Below are 15,006 nucleotides of genomic sequence, written 5' to 3'. Positions count from 1 at the left end.
TGCACTCGGGATTGCCCTTTTTATTCGTGGTTTGCATTTGATGAACAAGTGTCTTCCCAGGGAAAGAAATATTTTGTTGGAAACCTCCCAGGCCGCTCTGATGCAGTGGGAAGGTTCGGACCACAGAGCAAAAGGAGCTGTCGCTGCCTCTGCAAGAGCCCATCTCCTCCGGGAGATCTGTCGCCACAAAGGACGACACTTGTTGGCGGAAAGGCGGGTTTTTGACCCCGATTTAATTTTTCCGCCCGCTTTATAGACAAGTCCTCAAAGGTGGGAGCGGTGCACGTAAAGACGTGAGAGTTAGGGAAAGGAGGGAAAGCTGCACCGGAGCGGTTCAGGTAGTGGAGGGAACGGTGACGGCCGCGGTAGGGAGGAGAAGCGCCTCGGGGCGGGAGCAGTGGAGCCGCGGGGCAGGGAGGCTGCTGCCGGCCGGCCGGCGGGCCCGTGTGCGCGGGCTGTGTGCGCGGCCGGCAGGGGGCAGCGATGGCGGCGGGCGCGCAGGCGCGCGGAGGGCGGTGGCGGTAGCGGGGCCGCAGCGCGCGGGGCCGAGGGCGCCGGAGCCGCCGCCCCGTCAGCGCACGGCGGGCGGCCCTCAGCCCTCAGCCCGCGGCGCGCAGCCCGGCCCCTCCCGCGCCGGATGTGATGGCCGCCCGGGCGGGGGGGTGAGCGGCGGCCCAGCGGCGGCTGAGAGCCCAGCGCGGCCCGGCCCGGCCCTGACGAGTGCCGGCGGCGGCATCTCCTTCCTCTCGGCGTTCCCTCCTCCCGCCCCCCGCCCCATGCCCCGGGCGCCGTAGCCGGCGGGGAGCGGCCAGACGGGCGGCCCCGATGCGGAGGAGCCGCCGGCGGGCGCCATGCAGCCGCCGCCGCAGCCCTACGAGTTCTTTGGCGAGGAGAACGGCCCGAAATGGCGGGGGCTCTTCGTGCCCGCCCTGCGCAAGGTCAGTCCGCCGGCAGCGGGGGGAGGACGGGCGGCACCTGCGCCTCTCGCCGCTCAGCGGGTCCCGGGACAGCCCCTTCCCCCCCCCCCCCGCCCATCGGTGTCCCGGGGCTGCCGGGGCCGCCCCGCCGGCGGGTGCAGGTGCCCGTCGGGCTGCGCCTGGGGCCGGCTGGCGGCTGTGCTGCGGACGCCCGTACCCTCGGCAGCCTTCCCGGGCAGCGCAGGGGCGTCCGCCCGTTGCTTGCACCGTGTCGTGCCCTGCCCGCCACCTCCTCCGACCTGTCCCTTCACCCCGTGTGCTCGCCCGACCCGCGGACAGGGGGGATGGGGGCTGGAAGGGGCCTCTGGAGGTGCGTCTTCCCCCCTACCCCCTCCTTTCCCACTCAGGCAGGGTCCCCCGCAAGAGGCTGACCGGGCCGTGCCCCTGCTTCTGCCGTATTTTCGGTGCTTCTTTATGTGAAGATGCTGTCAGGTGAGGATGTGTGCCTAGCAACTTCTGCTCCATCTGTCAGAGGCTTCACCTCCTTCACCAACACTTGCCAAAAGTCCCTTCCCCGCCTTCTTAACCGGGCTGCTCGGTCTGAGGCCGCTGGTGATCTTACTGATTTGCTTCTGAGGTGTGCTGTGGGAGGACACCCTTCCATCCCTTCCCTGCTACACTCTTCCAGACAGCTCCTCCGAGCCCCTTCCCCAATGAGGCTCCCTGGCTGACCACCCAACTGAGGTGCTTCTGCTGTTCTTGTAATGCCAAGTTGTCAAGGCTATGTGGTACGTGTTAAAGCCAGAGAGTCTTCTCTTAGGAGAGAGAAACAACAGTCCTCTGTGTGAATGAGATAAACTGTGTGGGGAAACCACTTAGCCTGACTTGGGAGAGGATTTTATCATTTTGTGGTGTGTTTTGCATAGCAGCGCAGCCCCCAGCCCACCACCCTTTGGTGGGATACCCCCAGGTGCAAAGGGAGTGGGTTAAATTGAGGCTGGTGGGACATGGCCAGAGTGATGCTGTTCTGCTGTGTTACCATTGCAAAGGTTGAGGACCATTCTGTAGTTGATCTGGATCTCTGTTGCTGGGCAGTGCTGTGACAAGTAGTGCAGGCACTCACGTGAGGCTGTTTTGTCTGTTTTTCCAAGAATAGATTTAGTGATGTGGGGTAATGATTCTCTCTATATCTTTTTTTTTTCCTTGAGAATCACAGGTTTGCATTTGTTTTGGGTCTCTGTGTAACTTGTATTAAAAGCCACTGAAGGCAGCTAAGTAGTCTTGTGGCTGGCATAAAAACCACTAATCGCCTGTCTGAAGGATCCCGGATCTTTTCCTCTTTACTTTGAATCTCCTTCTCATGGTAGTTGCTTTCCAGGGTGTCTCTGGAAGCTTAGAGAATGGCAGAGTGCTCTTTTTCTCATCCCTGGACGTTGACTTAAAACAGCATCTTGACACCAACCAGCAGCCACCCAAATGTGAGGTATAGCTATGTCAGATTGACCAAAACGACATCTTTAAAACTTTAGAGGTGTTATCATCATTCTAAAACACAGTGTAAAAGTTGGTGGATTCATGGTGCTGTTACTAATTCTTGACCTCTCTGTATGTTTGGTTTTGGTGAAAAGAAACGGAGAGTTTCTAAACCAGAGGAAATAGTGTCTTGATGGCAGTGACTGCTTGTAAAAGTTTGTAGTTGCTTACAGTTTTGTTTTTTCCTTCCTGGGAAAGCTCCTCGCCTGCAGTACCCACCCTTCAGCATGAGGCAATCCTACTGTAACGTGCATTTCTTCTACGAACACACAGTATCAGTGAGTCAAAGCAAAACTGGATCATTGTTCCAGTTATTGCAGCCAGGCTGTTAGGGAGATGCTGTCACTTTTAATATCTCTTTAAAGGATGCAAATGCCCTAATAGGAACGCTGGAGATGAAAATGGATGGGTTGTTTTGTTTATATCTCGTGTTTTCACTTCAATAATGAGACGAGAGCATTTCCGTTGTTTATAGGAGAGCTGAAAAGTGTGGCACTGATTCCGGAGAGTGTGGCAGAGCAGCAGATTTTGTTAGCTTCAGGAGTTAGAAAACGTTACCACGGTTGGGTTTGGTTTCTTTGTTTTTTTTTTTTTCCAAACAGTTTGCAGTTTCCTTCTGAAGAGGTTGAAAAGTCCACTTCTCAGCCAGTTCTGGTCTGGTCTTTTTGAGCCGGTTGCTTTTGTGTTGGAAGTTTTCAAGAAAATCTGTGCTTCAGAAACTTTTTACTTAAAAAGCCTGGAATGTTGATCTTCTAAGCTGAGTCCTTGTCTCAGTAGCCTGTGCTGCAAGTGCAGAGATAGTCTTCTGTTTCTCGTTGTTGAAAGTGTTTTTGCCTTTAATGGACACTGCTTAAAGAAGAGAAGCTGGTAGTACAAAAAGAGGAGTTTTTGGTTTTCCTTGTGCATGGTAAGGCATGAGAAATCTTAATTCTAAAATGCAGAGGGATGTGGAGCTGGATAACAAGTCAGTACAGTTCACTAACAGCAGGTAGTATTTTCAGGAACTTTAAGTCCATAATACACTTTGAAGAGCTCTGGGCACTTTTGTTATACATTCAGCAAGTTTAAGGTCACTTATTTTTCTCAAGCCACTTTTAAACCCTTGCATTTACTTTAATTCTATGCAGCTGACACTTAACAAGTCAGGTAAAAATGGTAAGATACATCAGTTCTTACTTTAACATATGAAAAAAATACTGAGGATCTATCTTTTGAGCAGTGCCCTGTATGCATTTAAGTGGTCATATGTCTTTAAGGTGAGTAGAAGGTGCTAAATTGTACCTACCAGCCTGAGTCTTTGTGCGGACAAAACAAAGCTGAATGGCAAGACATCATTAAACTAGGTTTTAAAGTAGGTTTTATTGTATTTATTTTGTCACATCCTTAGCACTGGCACGTTGGAATCAAGTTGGAAGTTTTAAAGCAGTTTTGTGTATTGCCTTGTCTTCCAGGACAACCACGTCCTGACTAAAACATTTTACTTTCTCCTGTTGCTGTGCTGGAAACCAAAGTAGGAAGTGAGTGGAATGAAACTCGTTATAAAAGTCCTGTCAACACAAAGGAATCGTAAGCAATGGTTTTTATCTGGTCATTGAGGTTATGGTTCCTTGAACTGCTGTTTGGAGCAAGTAAATCACTTCAAACAGATCTACGGTCTAAGCTTGATGAAGGCTTTTAATCTAGACACCGACTTTAGTTATTAATGGATCACAGTGTCTCTTTGAACGATTCTGGCAGCATGTAGGCTGCTGTTCCAGCCGAAACCTCTCGCGTGTCGCAGCTTGGCCGCTGGGCTTGGGATCCCAGGATGTCGGTGCTGGCAGCCGCGCAACGCTGGGGCAGTGCAGCTCTGGGGCTCCTCTGCTCCCCCACCACGGCTGCCCATGTCCTATTCCATGTCCCTGTGGATCGGGACCCTCTGGGGAGGGGGTTTTCCTCCTGTGGGAGGGGGATGCTGGAAGGGAAGGGGGTACATCATGGTTCCAGCCAGACTAGCAAAAAAGCCCCAGGTGGCCTCTCGCTCCCTCCCCACACCTCCTGTAGGATGGGGAGTCGGAAAGGAAAATCAAGACTCATGGGTGAAGATAAGAACAAGTATAAACACTAAATAAAATAAAATATAACAACAATGAGAAGAATAAATATTAGTAATGAAGAAAAACAAATCCCAGGCAAAAGGGCAAGTGCTGCCCACTGCAATTGCTTCTGACCTGCTGACTGGTGCCTGAGCAATGATCCACCCCCCTCAGCAGACCCCTCAGTTTCTATACTGGGTATGACATTGTGTGGTATGAAATAGCCCTTTGGCTTGCTGGGGTCAACTCTTCTTGCCATGTTCCATCCCAGCTTCTTGTGCACATGCTGGCCTCCTCTCACTCCCAGTACCACTCACTGGCGGAGCAGGGGGAGAAGCAGAAATGTCCCGATGCTGTGCTAACCAAAACATCCCTGAGCTATCAACATTCTCTTCAGCCTAAACCCAAAATACAGCCCTGTAGCAGCTACCGGGAAGAAAATTAACTCTATCCCAGCTGAAACTAGGACAGGGTGTTGGGGGCTCTCTCCTAGTTTTCGATTTCTCCAGGTGGGTTTGGTTGGTTTTTCGTTGTTGTGGTCCAATGGCCTTTGAGGGAAAAGATGTCAAATCATGAAACCTGTTTCTGAAGCTGGCACTGGGATTTCATAACTGGGTTTCCTAGCACAGATCCTGTGCCAAAGCTTGCTCCTGCAGGCCGATCAACTTTCTTCCAGGTGAAGCTTTTCAGAACTGAATTAATCCTGCAGGTTGATATCAATGATTTTATGAGATATCTATTAGTCTCAGACTGGGATTAGAGGGAAGCCTAACAAAACTAAGCATGAATCTTCGTGGTAGCAGCTGAGTATGCAACTCCTAGTGACCTGTTGAAGGTCCCAGCTTTAATGTGCTGGATGTGCATTGTATAAAAGCTTTTTCAGAATTATAATTGGAAACATCATTAATGCCAAACATCCTCCCTGGCTACATGGAGTGAACCCCCATCCAAATCACTTGGAATAGGTCTTCAAAACAAAGCCTGTGACTCCGCAGAACTAGTGTGTATTTTTAACTGTCATGCACAGCGTGTTGTTGGACATATATATATGGATTTATTTGCCCTAAAATACTTGTGTGTGTGTGTTTAGCATGCATTAGCATTGGTGCAGGCTCTTACAAACCTGCTGGCAAATTAAAAATACATCTCGGTAACCAAAAGCTGCACATTCAGTCACTTTGTTCTTCGGGGTTTTTTTCTAAATCAAACTTACAGGCAACTTGTAATTATTATTGTGTTGATATTTCTCCATTATCTGCAAATGGAGACTGTCAAACAGTTAATGTATTTCTGCAGGCACTACACACGTCGCTGCAATTGTGGCACTCTACACTATGTGCATTTTCTAAAACAATTCCACTATTGCTCTGGACCACTCATCAGATTTCTGGAGCATGACTAAAGGGTTTATTCTTAGCAAATGTTGCATACAGAAATATAAAAGCCTGTTCTGAGGGCGTTTTTGAAGTTTACATTAATTTAGTGCTGCTGCTCTTCTGATTTTAAGGCATAAGGGAGGTCATGTGGAATGCCGCAGCTCTGGGGTGAGGTTGCGTGCTTTGAGTTCTGGTTGGTAATAGGGTTTGTGCAGGGGCTGCTGCCTGGTTGCTCCACTGCCCTCTCACAGAATCATAAAATGGTAGAGGTTGGAAGGGAGCTGTAGAACTCATCCAGCCCAACCCCCTGCTAAAGCAGGTTCCCCGTCAATCAGGGGGCACAGGAACAGGTCCGGGTGGGTTTAGCAAACCTCCAGAGGAGACTGCACACCCTCCCCGTGCAGCTTGTGCCAGGGCTCCCTCACTTCTACAGCAAACAAGTTTCTCCTTCTGTTTAAGTGGAACTTTTTGTGTTCCAGCTTATGTCCCTTCCCCCTTGTCCTGTCACTAGATACAACAGAAACAGGTGCTACCCCATCCTCTTTGTGTTCACCTTTTAAATACTTGTGTTAATGAGGTCCCCCCAGTCTCCTCCAGGCTCAACAGCCTCAGTTCCTGCAGCCTTTCCTCATCAGAGAGATGTTCCAGTTCCCAGATCATGTTGGTAGCCCCGTGTTGGCCTCTTTCCAGCAGATCCCTGTCTCACTTGAGCTGGAGAGAATCCTGCACGCTTTTCACTGCAGGATCTGGCTCCCTTGGGTTAGAATTATTTAATGCATTATACTGTCATTAGAATGGATTATTATTTAATGCCTGCTAATTTAATTTGCATGCATTATTATTTAATGCATTATAATTTCAACTGTAAAGCTGCTCATTATGATGTTTCAAAGTAATGGTTTATATTTAGTTTTTAAATCTGTTAGGTTGTTTGGCTTGGAGTAAAGATACTTGATGGAGCTCTGAAGCCTGAACCTTCACAGATTTGTAGTTGCTACACACAGGAATGCCTCAGCTTGGAAGAACAGCAAACAGGGGAAGTGCTGGTGATAATTACCTTGCAACAGGTAGACGGGACAGGTTTGAAGCAGAGATCCTGTTGTTCTCTCCCAACCCTGTGCTCACAGAGAGTACTGGCTGGAGGGCTGGAGGGAAGTGGAACAGCAAGTCCCCATGAAGTGGAGGCTGCGAAGCCGCCTGTGAACAATAAGATGATTCCTCCACATCTTTATTCCCATTGGCATTCGGTTGTCACTACAGGTTGACTTTAGTCCCCTATGAGTATGTGGGCTGGCTTTTTATTGTTCTAGAATAAATATTCACTATTGGAAATAAAATTTGGAACCAAAGAGACTGGTCCTTTTACTTAAATCCTTTTTTTAAAAGAAAGAAATGCCTTTTGGTGTTTTCCACTGTTCAGCTTCAGTCCTGTCACTGGAATCTGCAGTTGGCAAATGATACTAGAAGAGTTTTTTCAGCCAGTGGCATAAAATGAATTAAATCTGGGGTGTTTAAAAGCAGTAGCAGAAGAAACACTTCCTACCTGTGTTGTTAAGCTGGAACATGGAGATGAGCATTTGTGTTGGCTCAGACTTGGGAGGCTATCTAGCTGCAGAAGGGAGTCCACTTGGCTCTTGTGCTTTTGCTCCCCTTGCGCCATTGGGTCTGGGGTAAGCCAAATGCTGCAGAGCTGGGCAGCCTGTGCTTCTCATGATTTCTCACCCAGTTCCATGCATGTTCTCTCACTCAAACACCTCACTTCTTGCCGTGTTCTTTTGTCTCCTCTCCACCACCTCTCCTGCTTTCCCCAGTTTTCCACCTCTCCTCTTTGCACAGCTCCAGCGTTATCTAATCTCCTCTGGAGAACCTGTTGAGTCGTTGTTTGCTTTTGTAATTACCTCAGCGATTGCCTTTCTGCCAGGCTGCTCAGATGAGTGCTGTGCTGCCATTCGTTGCGTGTGGCAGGTTACTTCTGTCAAAAGATATGCTGAGGAGGACATCTTTCTTTCCCATACTTGTGGCCTCTGTTCTCCCTAATTTTAAAATGTCATTTCATTGACCATTTGGTTCACAAAGAAGTGACTCCAAATTTAAGGTTTGGCCTTCCCCCCCCCCCTTTTGAGTAGTATGTAACCTTTACTTTTCACCACTTAATCTTTCTGCACCTCCATGTCTGTTCACTTCAAACATAATCTCCAAACTCACCTTGCTGGCCTGTGTTGTTCATGAACTAGCTTCTGTTTTTAAATCTCCTAAAGACCTAATTGAAAAGTTACTGGCCTGTTTGAATAATTCAGTCTACCTGAATGAGTGTTTTTTCTTGGGAAGGGCTTTGTGTAAAAAGCAGGGAGAGGGAACCTATGGGTGCTGTGTTCAGAGTGTGTTCTGGGCAAGTGATGTGTTGAAGAGTTGAGGGAGACTTAGAAGCTTGCAGCATTCAAGACTGATGTATGTGCAGCCATCCCCACACTGGCTATGGTGTTTTACTTCCATATCACAGAGCAGAGTCTGTGCCTAGCTCATTCAGCGCTTATCTCAATTTAAACAAGGCATTTTATATGTATGGATAAAATACAAATAATTTTCCATCTCTTTCTAAGATTAAAATGTAGGTGTTTGTGTACCATGTAAACAGCCACATGTTTGTTTCTCCTTGACTGTGAGTGAAAGGAAACAAGTCAACTGGAGAAAGGAGATTTTCTGTGTTTGTGTAGAAAAGCAGAGACTGTGAAGATATGAGAATCATTTTGGTTGGAAAAGCCCTTTAAGCTCTTGGAGTCCAAGCCCTCCCCTCACCCTGCCCAGCCCACCACTAACCCACGGCCCTCAGCACCTCAGCTCCACGGCTGTGCAATAGCTCCAGGGATGGGGACTCCCCCAGCTCCCTGGGCAGCCTGGCACAGGGGCTGACAACCCTCTCAGGGTTGTCTTCCTCAGCTCCAATATAAACCTCCCCTAGGGCAACTTGAGGCTGTTTCCTCTTGTCCTATCACTTGTTACTTGAGAGCAGAGGCCAACCCCTACCTCACTATAGTGTCCTGTCAGGGAGCTGCAGAGAGTGACCATGCTCCTCGCCAGCCGCCTCTTCTCGAGGCTGAACACTGCCAGGGCTCTCAGCCACATTGAGATGTGTTCTGTGCTACAGCTTGTTGCAGCAGCAGATGGGAGGGATGGTGCTCCACATTTGATGTACCATTCATTTCTCAACCAACTGCTCATCAGCTTAGGAGCATTTGTGCCGTTAACTGTGGGGTTCAGTTTCTGCACCCAAGCAGACTTCCCAAGCAGTCTGCTCTCTGCACCACCCGCTGTGATTCTCCTTTAATTCACTCTCATCTCAACTAGAATATATGAGCAGAGAAGAGTAGTTAAACAGCTAAATATGGAAAAAATGCTACTTACCCTGAAGTGGTGATGTAAGAGCCCTGTTAAGCCACCCTGTAACAGCCGCGTAACAGTGTTCTGAGGTCAGACAGCTGACGGGTGATCTACACCTGAGATGCTTTTTGTAGCTCAGTTACTGTGTTATCTGAATATTTTTTATTTTGATAACTATGCATCAAATGCTTAGAATTGCAATGAAAAAGCTAAAATGCTGTATGTAGCTCAATCATTCAGCTCTGTTTTCCTCAAGAGACTATTTCATACTGTTCCTCTCTCAGCACTTGTTAGTTTGACTGGAGAGATGGGCCATCTAGAACTTGCTGTACTGGAAATAAAGTCAGAAATAAGTGCATTTTTTTAAAGGTTGACAGTGCATTTTTATTTGGGATATCTCTTTCAAATGTGTAAATCTTTGTGTCTCTTTCCGAAGAACTATACTGTAGTTGTACTCGAAAATTGGGAAGATCAATGCTGTCATCTTTTACTGACAAAAAGCATCTCGGGCCTTTAAGTTACTATATCTGGTTCCCCTCTTCTTCTGGGAGCATCATCCTGGTGAGTGATTAAAAATGCCTTTGGAGCAGATGTTTTATGTCTCTGATGGGCAGTGTTATCTTCAGAAAAGAAAAGATAAGAAGGAATAAAAACCCAACCTAAGACCAGATGTTTGTCGGGTTCATTTTTTCTCGTGGCCTTCGGCATGTTGGTGTGGGGTGAGTGCTGCTTGCTTTGTTTTCCTCACCTCAGACACAGTGTATGGAAACACTGACAAGTGTTGGCAAGACCATAACCAGCCTACTATATTAAATACTTAACTTGTGTGTCCTAATTATTTTTCATGCTCCCAAATTTATATGCTTTGTTCCTCAAGTAAACAAACAGCCTTGCAAAGTTTTGCTTCTCCACTGGTTTAGTATAACTGTGTTTTTACTAGGCAAGTAAAATATGAATAATTTCTAAGTTGAAATCAGTCTCTGAGGGGAGAGGGGGAATGAGTAGTTTCTGTTATAAACAGTTTACAAGTTGGACATGCAATTTAGCAAGTACAGAAACGTTACATTATGATGCTAAAGGATTTTGTGGTGGCATTTTTAAAATGAGAAACTTGTTCTGAAATCTCAGGTGATGGTGCAGTTCTGTTTTCTGAAAAGGTTGTTTGGAATTTAAGTGGAAAAGGGGTGTGTTGTCATCTAATCTTTCAGCAATATGGATTCCTGTGTTTCTGGTGGGATGTGCTGTCCTGGCCACTCGAGGTGCATGGCACAGGTTTGGGATTTTTCTGTTTCTTGGGTTGTTTTATGAACAATCTCTTGTTTTGCTCATGTGCTTACTGTGGAGCTTTCTGAAAATGTTTGCGCTACCAAAAGACGTGTATTCTGTAAAAATACATTTAGACAGTGTAGCCAGCCTGCCAGCTGGTCTCATTAGTACAGCTTAAAAAGATGCTGACTTGCAGTTTTGACTCTTGGCTGTTGTTATTTCAGATACAACCCATTGACCATTGCTTTCGTACTCAGGTCTTCTGAATTTCCCCAACTCCAGATATTACTGAGATTCAGGCTTCATGCCAGAACTCCTGCAGTTCAAAATTAAGCCTGTTGTTACATTAGTTCTAAAAAAGATCAGCATGTTTCTAGTCCTATAATGTTTATGTCCTTGAACAGTTTTCATCCTCATCTTTTCTTTACAGGCTTCTTCCCAGAGGCCTGTGAGGGTGATTAACATCTCACTGAGAAGGAATTCTGAGCTTGACTTCATCTCTGCAGATGCCTGTTTTCTCTAGAAAGTTTTGTGGTGTGGTGCAGAACCTGCCTCTCAGAAGGAACCAAGGGAAAGATCTCAGGTTTACCTTTAGAGGGTTTTTCAGTCTCCTCTTGAGCCACTGCTTGTACAGATACAGTTGAGCTCTCAGAGACCCCTCCTAAATCTGCTGAAGGGTACAGCAGAAGGAAGGAGAAGCCCCTGGATTTTCATCAGATACACCCATGTTGCGGGGTGGAAGAGCAGAGAGAAGTAAAGAGGAGGAGTAAGGGAAGGAGCAGTGTAAGAACTTCCATCTGAAATAAAAGCATCTCTCCCAGAAAGGCCTTAGGGCCATGTTTAAATGCCGTGCTTGTGGGACTCATACCTGTTATTTCTGTTCCGTGGATGGCCTCGTGAAGGAGTAATCCCGTGTGAATTATGCTGTAAAAAATAATCTTGCTACTCTTAATCTGTAGGTAACAAAATCTGTTTTCTCTGATACCTTTGTCTCAGAGTTTTTGCAGCAGAGTTCTTGCTGGTTAGTGCAATATGTGGATTTAAGTATTTGAAGAGTGTCTTGCTATGAAATTGTGTTTTCTCAGTAGAGGCCCTTCTGTCAAAGTAACTTCTCATAAAATCAGGGAGTGCATGAGTGCCTCTGGGCCCTTGCTGCTGCCAGTATTGTTTCAAATGGAAGCTCATTTCGAAATCCTCTGGGAAGAATTTTCTTAACCAAGAGATGTTGGGCTTTTTTTGTCAGTTGTGCTCCTTTTGAAACAAAATTGACTCCAAATTTGTGTTCATTGTGTGAAGCTGAGATCCTCTGCCAGCCTTGGAAGAGGGCTGCGTGCCCCTCTGCTTGTCCTCAACCATGTTAGATAGCCATGTGCTCTTGAGAAAGCTAAGAAAAGTATGGCACGAGCTGCTTAGTGCTGTGAACTGAAGTTAGTTACAAGTGAAGCCATTTTATTTGTGGCAGTGGTGTCTGTTTTTAAAAGCAGTGACCTTCACAAGAGGAGGAGAATGGCTGTGATCTGACAGAGTAAAGGGGAGTTCCCCATCTTGCCTTACAGGGGAAGCACAGCTTCCCTTTCACATCTTCTTACATCTCCTGTTCTTGTCACTTCTGTGGAGCATCATTCACTGTAAGGGAAATACAGTTTCATCTTCTTTCCTAATTAGCTAGCTAATACTTTTACTGTAGCAGTGCTCCTGTAAGAGAGACGTGGCGGGACCTTAACTCCACACTTCCTGGTTTTCCATTGTTTTCTGAATTAAACTCTAGTGTTCAGGAAGAACATGAAAAGCACTGGCTATTGTTGAAAACCTACAGCCTTAAGTAAGTGTTTTCAAGGAGAGATTTTGGGTTTTTTTGAGGGTGAGTGGTTGTTTTCTTTCAGTAGTAGGTGATGTTGTATACATTTCAGCTGTGCAAGTCACATGAAGCAGAGAGATTGTCATGTTTGAGGTGCAGAAAACTAAATGATACTTAGGAAGTGATAGAAAAACTCTGTAAGAAAACCGGACAGCTGGATGAGGAGAAGAATGTGTATTCCTTTCACTTTTGAACAGCTTTATGAACATATTTCTTTGCCAGAGGAATTAAGCACTAGAAATGTGTGCTGTTACCTGGAAGGATGTCTCTCCCTGAGTATCTCATCTCATAGGAGCCCACGATCAGCAGTCTGTCTTCACCACTGTGTAACACCTTAATTACCAACTCCAACACACTCGGCACCAGAGTATGTTTTCACATTTTCAGTGTATCTCCCTTCCCACTTCCCCAAGACACTGGGATCCTGTTGATGGCACATGAGTTCCCCATCTGTGCTCCCTTGACCTCGAGCAATACTTTGGTAGGCTTTTCCATCCAAGTCATCATCTCTGCTTCTAGGATATTGAAGATGTACAGCAGCAGCCCCTTCTAGTGGTCCCCTCCATGGATCTTCAACTTTTTTTTCCTTACCTGTTGCTTGTCATAGAATCATAGAATGGTGAGGGGTTGGAAGGGATAGGCCAACTCCCTGCTAAAGCAGGACCACCTGGATCAGGTTGCACAGGAACATGTCCATATGGGTTTTGAAAACCTCCCAAGAAGGAGCCTCCACACCCTCCCTGGGCAGCCTGTGCCAGGGCTCCTGCACCTCAAGAGTGAAATAGTTTTTCCTTATGTTTAAATGGAACTTTTTGTGTTCCAGCTAACCCCTGTTACCCCTTGTCCTGTCACTGAACACAACAGAAAAAAGTGTCATCCCATCCTCCTGACATCCACCTTTTAAATACTTGCAAGTGTTATTGAGATTCTCTCTCAGCCTTCTCTGCTCCGGGCTCTTCTCCCCAGTTCCTGCAGGCTTTCCTCATAAGGAAGATGCTTCAGTCCCCTGATCATCTTGGTAGCTCTGTCTGGCCTCTCTCCAGCAGTTCCCTGCCACTTTTGAACTGGAGAGCCCAGAACCGGACACAGAACTCCAGATGAGGCCTCACTAGGGCAGAGTAGAGTGGGAGGAGAACTAGACAATGACATTCCTTGACCTGCGGCCCACATTCTTCTTGATGCCTCCCAGGATGCCATTGGCCTTCTTGCCCATGAGGGAACATTGCTGGCTCATTTGCTGCCCACCAGAATTCTCAGGTCCCTCTCCAGCAGGTCACCCTCAGCCTGTGCTGGTGCTGGGAGCTGTTCCTCCCCAAGTGCAGGACTCTGCACTTACCCTTGAACCTCAGTCCTGGCTTTTCCTCTCCTCTGATGCAGAGGTGTGGGGGCAAAGTGCAGTCCTGTTCCCAGTTCTTCCAGGCTGTGGCACAGCAGGAGATGGAGCAGCCAGTGTTCCTCGCAGTGACTCTGGCTCCTGGGCAGCTCTGCCCGCCTCCCTCTGCGGCTGGTGGGGAAGGAAGCCAGCCAGACACCTTACTTCCTTGTTGGGCTGGTTTTGCACAGTTTACAAGAGCCCACGGGACTGCAAATTGAATGGCCCCAAAGTATCACTATGAGGTGATTACTTAATTAATTTGAAGGGAGCCCTCAGAGCCTCCCCAGTGTTTGTGCACTCACCCATTGTCTTTTGAGGGAGGAGTGCCTGTATTTCAGAGGATCAGTGTTTGACCCCAAAATGTTATTTTCTTGCTCCAAGGAACTACAAGCCATTTGTCTTGTGCTTGAAACCACATACAGAGTGCCAGTGTAAGTGTGTAAGATTACCTTTATTGAGGTGATTAGCATAAACTTTGTATGGGGGGAGCAGGGAGTTTCCCTGGATTGTATTGCTTAAGAATCTTTTGGCTATACTTTTAAGATCTAGTTAGTGCTTTCCTGGTTGAGAGGCTGCCAGGGAAAACTGAGTATATAGACTAACTCCTGAGTGCCCTTTTCTTGTTGTTTTTAAGGTGGGATGGTTGGTTGGTTGTAGGGGATTTTTAGTAGGAAAACATCCACGCTGGACCAGGGCAAATTGGTTGTGGCCCTTTAGCTTGTGTGGGCACATTCTGAGGTTGACTGGTCTAGCTCAGCCTTGGAAACAAAAGCTGTGATTAATCTCTGCTGAGGTGAGATAAAAGGCATTATCCTGCCTTTGGTTAGAGGGAGGTGGAAGTCAGCTTTTCTCACAGCCCCTTTCCTAGTCTTGACACTCCTGATTTTTTGACTCATGCTTTTCCTTAGGTCTCCCTCTCTGTTGTAAGTATTTCACATCTCTCCTTCTCAAGCCTCAGACAGTGTGTCATGTCCTAGTTAGTTTTTGGGTTCTGAGGCATCTCAAAGAGTTGTTCCTGCCCTTCTCCTGTGTCATGGCTGTGGGTTTTTATTGCCACAGGTTTTGACAGCACATCAATCCGATTCCCGGCCAGACTGGTTAGTTCTCTTATCCTGGTGTCCTTGCCCATTAAGTCTTTTCCTCTGGTGGGTCCATGCACCTTCTCTGTTCACAGTCACCCAGTACTCATTAATAGGGTTAGTAACATAACTGTATGTTACTCATTCTG

General features: G+C 47.1%; 1 protein-coding gene across 1 annotated transcript in view; it reads left to right on the top strand.

Moving 5' to 3' along the window:
* The first annotated feature begins 648 nt into the window (after window positions 1–648).
* The window catches only part of SOS2 (SOS Ras/Rho guanine nucleotide exchange factor 2), a 59,319-nt gene continuing 44,961 nt past the window's right edge, over window positions 649–15,006 (top strand). The window contains exon 1 of the mRNA XM_061998559.1: window positions 649–938. Coding sequence (XP_061854543.1) covers window positions 852–938 — 87 coding nt within the window. The 5' untranslated portion in view covers window positions 649–851. The remainder of the gene's footprint in view (window positions 939–15,006) is intronic.

This window comes from Colius striatus, chromosome 6 (genome assembly GCF_028858725.1).
Source record: "Colius striatus isolate bColStr4 chromosome 6, bColStr4.1.hap1, whole genome shotgun sequence".
NCBI lineage: Eukaryota > Metazoa > Chordata > Aves > Coliiformes > Coliidae > Colius > Colius striatus.
The sequence above is the reverse complement of the archived record's forward strand: the minus strand, read 5'-3'. Positions and strand labels throughout refer to the sequence as shown.